General features: G+C 43.3%; 1 protein-coding gene across 1 annotated transcript; it reads left to right on the top strand.

The window, feature by feature from the left end:
- Positions 1–1533: 1533 nt before the first annotated feature.
- On the top strand, positions 1534–5932 carry LOC141105124 (uncharacterized). The gene is made up of 5 exons (XM_073594999.1): positions 1534–2165; positions 2573–2686; positions 2807–2944; positions 3062–3197; positions 3810–5932. The coding sequence occupies exons 2-5, from the start codon at positions 2582–2584 to the stop codon at positions 4928–4930; spliced, it is 1500 nt and encodes a 499-aa protein (XP_073451100.1). The 5' UTR covers positions 1534–2165; positions 2573–2581; the 3' UTR covers positions 4931–5932.
- The last annotated feature ends 603 nt before the right edge of the window (positions 5933–6535 follow it).

Raw genomic sequence — 6535 nt, 5'->3', positions numbered from 1 at the left:
CCCTAAATGTACCTCTATGTTTTTCTATGTGTCTATGCACACATAAAAATAAAACGCATCTAAACGCTAGGTGCATCTAGTGCTGGAGCATTCATTCACTTCAATGGCCGGAACAACATTTGTTAAATAAGCGTTAAGAAACAATTGACATGCCGAAACAGGTTTGAAAATCATGGCTGTAGCCTGCAGGTGGGTTTTTAATGCTGCTTTTCTGTCAGTAGAAAGGCATTCGGAAGAACCCAGCGTGCATGAGGCCTAAAGGATATTATAACATTTTACTGTATGCCTTAACTGCTTGCCGCCTACCCACCATCAAATGACGGCGGGGCAGTGTGGCTCTCGTCCTGGGATGATGTCATATGACGGTGTCCCAGAACGGCCGCGCCCGCTCCGTGTCGCTAAGACATGGCGCGACCCCAATCTCTGCAAAGAGCCGCATCCGCGGCTCTTTAACCATGTGATCGGCTGTGTCCAATAGCAGCCGGTCACATGTAAACACAGAGATGCCGGTAACCGGCGCTCCTTGCCTCACACTGACAGAGTGTGTGGCGAGGAGAGCCGATCAGCGGCATCTCCACGCAGGGGGAGATCTAGGAATGTAATCAGGGCACTGATCATCAGAGCCCTGATTACAATATAGTGTCACCAATCAGTGCCCACCATTGCCCAGCAATCAGTGCCCACCAGTGGCAGCAATCAGTGCCCATTAGCAATGCCAGTCAGTGCTGGCTATCAGTGCCACCTATCAGTGCTGCCCATCAATGCCCATCACTACTGTCAATCAATGCCCATCAGTGCCACCCATCAATGCCTATCAGTGCCCACTAGTGCCGCCTATCAGTGCCCACCAGTGCCGCCTATCAGTGCCCACCAGTGCTGCCTATTAGTGCCCATTGGTGCCACCTAACAGTGCCCGTCAGTGCCGCCTATCAGTGCTCATCAGTGCCACCTATCAGTGCCCATAAGTGCGGCATATTAGTGCCTCCTCATCAGTGCCACCTAATCAGTGCCCATAAGTGCCACCTCATCAATGCCAACCAGTTAAGCCTATCAGTGCCCATCAGTGCCACCTCATCAGTGCACATCAGTGAAGGCGAAAAATTACTTAGTTACAAAATTTACAGACAGAAAATTAGTAAAAAATATTTTTTATTCCAAAATTTTGGTCTTTTTTAAAAAAAAAAACCCAGCAGTGATTAAATACAACCAAAAGAAAGCTCTATTTGTGTGAAGAAAATGAAAAAATATTTTTGGGTACAATGTAGCATGACCACACAATTGTCATTCAAAGTGCGACAGTGCTGAAAGCTGAAAAATGGCCAGGGCAGGAAGGGGGTGTAAGTGCCCTGTAGGCAAGTGGTTAAAGGAGAAGTCCAGCCAAACTTGTTTGGCTGGACTTCTCTTATGGATCACAGGAGTGCAGTTCGTTCTGCACTCCTGTGACCCGTTTTCAGCAGAGAGCAGGGCTGAAATCCGCTCTCTGCTGACATCATGGATGTCGGTCCAGGCACCGCGTTATCCCAACCACTGAGTCGGGATCCACCAGGTGCCTGGACCGTCACCCGGCTCGGCCTCTCAGCGAGCCACTGAGTGCCTGAGCCAGCCGCTCCCTCCACAGCCCACCACTGCAGTGAGTGAGGAAGGGGCAGAGCAGAGAGCCGCTGACTGACAGTATGCTGCTCGGGGAGCTGTCAGGATCGAGTGATTAGTGGTGTTCGATCGCTCGGTTCTCAGTGTAGAGGCGCTGGGGGACATCCACCGAGGTAAGTATGATTCCTAAAAAAGAAACTTTACTTCTCTTTTAAGTGTTTATTAAAATACTGGAGCTGCAACATACAGTCTTCCATTAAAACATTAAGCAAAAAATACAAATAAAATAAAAAAAACCTTCAAAAAAACAAATGTTTTCTACAATTGTATGTAATAATTAACTCTTTACTTTGAGGTCCTAAATATGCAAAAAAATGAAAGAATGCATCATGGTGCAGATGTACAAAAGAATGACGTAGGCTGCAGTATTTACATTCTCCACAAGATGGTGATCTCACTTATGAGCGTGGAACGCAAAGAAGGAAGTGATGTCATTGGCAGACAGGAAGTTCCAGGTAAGAGGGGACTGACTAGGAAATAACTTGGAGATATTACTGGATCCTGAGGTACATGAGGTAATATGAGGCTGTTTTGGTTTATAGCCACAATACATCCTAAATATAGAGCCATTTATCCAACTGTCCTTCCAGAGCCTCTGGTTTATAGACCAGATACATCCTAAATATAGAGCCATTTATCCAACTGTCCATCCAGAACCTCTGGTTTATAGACCAGATACATCCTAAATATAGAGCCATTTATCCAACTGTCCATCCAGAGCCTCTGGTTTATAGATCAGATACATCCTAAATATAGAGCCATTTATCCAACTGTCTATCCAGAGCCTCTGGTTTATAGATCAGACACATCCTAAATATAGAGCCATTTATCCAACTGTCTATCCAGAGCCTCTGGTTTATAGATCAGATACATCCTAAATATAGAGCCATTTATGCAACTGTTCATCATGTTTGATATTTAGGATGAAGAAATGAAAGATACCAAAGTTAAGGTTAAAGAGGAAGAAAAAGAGATGTTGGTGGTTGGAGCTCAGCAGTCTGTGGAGGAAGATCACACCATCCCTCACCATGATCAGGTAGATGGGACGGGACTGAGTGTGTAGACTATTCTAAACTGATATGACATTCTTCTAAATAATCTTTTTTTTTTTTTTTTTTTTTTTTTACAAATCTCTACTATCATCTTTGGATTTTAGGATGAAGAACAGAAATACATCAAAGTTGAAATTAAAGAGGAAGAACAGATGTTTGTTGGAGATCAGCGGCCTATAGGTGGTCCTCTGTATTCCCAGAATTCGACACAGGACGATCACAGCATCCCTCACCATCATCAGGTAGATGGGACTAAGCTAAAGAGCTCAAAAATCATTCTAAACCATGAGATAGCATCCATATTTATATATTATTATTGACTTACATTTTTCCAAATATGTTAAAATTTTGGGGTTTAGGGTGAAGAACTGAAAGACATCAAAGTTGAGGTTAAAAAAGAAGAGAGGTTGGTGAGTGGAGATCGGCAGTCTATGGAAGAGGGAGAGGTGGTTATGAAAAGTAAACAGGAGGAATCTTCTCTAAATATGGACACAGGTAAGTAATAAAAACTAAATGCAGAATCAGTTCACATTTTCAGTTTCTGCTATGAGTATAAAATATGTATTTAAATTACAAGAAGGTTATAATGTAAACCATGTGGAAGGGCTATCTTCATTTCTCAATATAACGTCATTTTGCCAACAAATGAGGAGGAGATATTTTACACCATATGGAAGGTCCATCTCCATTCCTCGATATAATGTCATGTTCCCAATAGGGAGATACTGTACACCATATAAAAGGTCCATTTCCATTCCTCAATATAACGTTATGTTCCCAACAAATGAGGAGGAGATACTGTACACCATCTGAAACTTCCATCTCCATTCCTCAATATAATTTGTCATGTTCCCAACAAATGAGGTGGAGATACTGTACACCATATGAAAGGTCCATCTCCATTCCTCAATATAATGTCATGTTCCCAACAAATGAGGAGGAGATACTGTACACCATATGAAAGGTCCATCTCCATTCCTCAATATAATGTCATGTTCCCAACAAATGAGGTGGAGATGCTTGATCCTTATCTGTACACCATATGAAAGGTCCATCTCCATTCTTCAGTACATTGTGAATTACTCTAACAAAATTGATTTCCAACAGGTGGACACTATGTCCTGAATAATGTATCTTCAGAATATAAAGCAGAAGAAAATCCCACCACACAACGTTCTCCAGGAGTAAATACCAATAAACAAATAATACATCATAGAACTTACCACTTGGAGAGACCAATGGATCCCTCTTATCCTGAGGAATCTTCTGATAATCCACATACTATTACTGGTGAAACAAATCTGGGATCTCACAGTACAGATACATCAACAGATCCATCTCATCTCAGGGTATCTTGTTTAAGCCATGAAGCATCTCACACAGGAGAACATTCCTCGTCATCTACAGTGCCTGAGAAACCTTTCGAAAAAATCAAAGTGCCTCTTATACACCAGAATACTCATAAGAGTATGCATGCTTTCTCGTGTTCAGAGTGCGGGAAAAGTTTCAAACAGAAAGGAAGCTTTCTTTATCACCAGAGAAGTCACACAGGCGAGCGTCCTTTCTCATGTTCAGAGTGCGGGAAATGTTTCATTCAGAAAGGAAGCCTTCAAAGACACCAGCGAGTTCACACGGGTGAACGTCCTTATGCATGCCCAGAGTGCGGGAAATGTTTCAGTTTAAAAGAACATCTTCTTTCACACCTGACTATTCACAGGGATGAGCGTCCTTTCTCATGCGCAGAGTGCGGGAAATGTTTCAAAGAAAAGGATCGCCTTCGTAAACACCAAAGGATTCACACGGGTAACCGCCCGTTTTCATGTTCTGAATGCGGGAAATGTTTCTTTTTGAAATCAAAACTTATTTTTCATCACAAAATTCACACTGGTGAGCGTCCTTTTTCATGTTCAGATTGCGGGAAACGTTACATTCGGAAAGAGGATCTTGTTTTTCACCATAGAATTCACACGGATGAGTGTCCTTATGCATGTCCGGAGTGTGGGAAATGTTTCAAGTACAAACGATACCTTGCTCAACACCAGAGAATTCACACAGGTGAGCTTCCTCATTCATGCTCAGTTTGCGGAAAATCCTTCACTGGAAAACGTTCACTTGCTGGACATAAGAGAATTCACATGGGTGAACGTCCTTATTCATGTTCAGAGTGCGGGAAAGGGTTCACTAGAAAACATGCTCTTGCTGTACACCAGAGAATTCACATGGACTAACAATCTTTATGTTGAGACAGATGTATGGGGAGTGTAGCAAAAATGAGTGGAATGGTTAAGCTTCCTCCCACCAACTCTCTTCTAGCTTTGCTCAGTCTTTATATCAGGCTTTCTTCAGTAGGTCCCCCAGCTAGGCCTAGCTGGGACATCAAAGGCTCCTCAAGCTTCCTCTCTGTTTCTCTACACCCCAGGGGCAGTCCCCCCAGCCCAGGGGTCTCCTCCTGAAGGACTGGACACAGGAACTCTGCACTGCTACACAGGCCCCAGAATATTTATTGGCCCCTCTCCACCTTCTGGGCACACCTCCCCAGGGTTTGGTTGTAGTCCAGTAAGTATTCAGACTGCCTGTTCTGCTCTGTTTCTCACTATACCTCTGGAAGTCTCAGAGTAGCAGAACAGCAGCTGGTGAGACACTGAACAGCCCTAAGTAATCAACTCCTGCTCCACTCTTTACAGAGGAGCTAACTAAACTAGGAGGGTGCTACATGCAATTATTATTAGATTTTTTTTTATTTTCTTTTATGCATCCTTTATTTTTTAAAGAAAAAAATTTAATCAAACATTTGCTCAAATATACAGGTGCATCTCATAAAATTAGAATATCATCAATAAGTTAATTTATTTCAGGAATTCAATTCAAAAAGTGAAACTCGTATTTTATATAGATGCGTTACACACAGAGTGATGTATTTCAAGCATTTCTTTGTTTTAATTTTGATGAAGTATGCACTCAATACATGGTTGGGGCTCCTATTGCATGAATTACTGCATCAGTGTGGCGTGGCATGGAGGCGATCAGCCTGTGGCACTGCTGAGGTGTTATGGAAGCCCGGGTTGCTTTGATAATCCAGTCAGCGGCCTTCAGCTTGTCCAAAGTCAGCGCAGCGGCCTTCAGCTTGTCTGCATTGTTGGGTCTGGTGTCTCTCATCTTCCTCTTGACATTACTCCACAGATTCTCTATGGGGTTTAAGTCAAGCGAGTTTGATGGCCAATCAAGCACAGTCATACCATGATCATTAAACCAAGTATTGGTACTTTTGGCAGTGTGGGCAGGTGCCAAGTCCTGCTGGAAAATGAAATCAGCATCTCCATAAAGCTGGTCAGCAGAGGGAAGTATGAAGTGCTCTAGAATTTCCTGGTGGAGTCTCTGCGCTGACTATGGACTTGATAAAACACAGTGGACCAACACCAGCTGATGACGCGGCTTCCCAAATCATCACTGATTGTGGAAACTTCACACCGGACCTCATGCAACTTGGATTCTGTGCCTCTCCACTCTTCCTCCAGACTCGGGGGGATCTCGATTTCCAAAAGAAATGCAAATATTTCTACAGTCAGTGATGATTTGGGGAGCCATGTCATCTGCTGGGGTAGGTCCACTGTGTTTTATCAAGTCCAAAGTCAGCGCAGACCTTCTACCAGGAAATTCTAGAGCACTTCAGGCTTCCCTCTGCTGACCAGCTTTATGGAGATGCTGATTTCATTTTCCAGCAGGGATTGGCACCTGCCCACACTGCCAAAAGTACCAATACCTGGTTTAATGATCATGGTATCACTGTGCTTGATTGGCCAGCAAACTCACCTGACTTAAACCCCATAGAGAAT

Source organism: Aquarana catesbeiana, linkage group LG08 (assembly GCF_042186555.1).
Source record: "Aquarana catesbeiana isolate 2022-GZ linkage group LG08, ASM4218655v1, whole genome shotgun sequence".
NCBI classification, from domain to species: domain Eukaryota; kingdom Metazoa; phylum Chordata; class Amphibia; order Anura; family Ranidae; genus Aquarana; species Aquarana catesbeiana.
This window is presented reverse-complemented; position numbering and strand designations above follow the sequence as displayed.

What these genes read in the sequence shown, in the direction of transcription:
- LOC141105124 (XM_073594999.1), top strand. Translation starts at nt 2,582, where the DNA reads ATGAAAGATACCAAAGTTAAGGTTAAAGAGGAAGAAAAAGAGATGTTG. An exon ending in CCATCCCTCACCATGATCAG is followed by an intron (nt 2,687 to 2,806) that starts GTAGATGGGACG and finishes TTTGGATTTTAG; the next exon opens with GATGAAGAACAGAAATACAT. An exon ending in GCATCCCTCACCATCATCAG is followed by an intron (nt 2,945 to 3,061) that starts GTAGATGGGACT and finishes TTTGGGGTTTAG; the next exon opens with GGTGAAGAACTGAAAGACAT.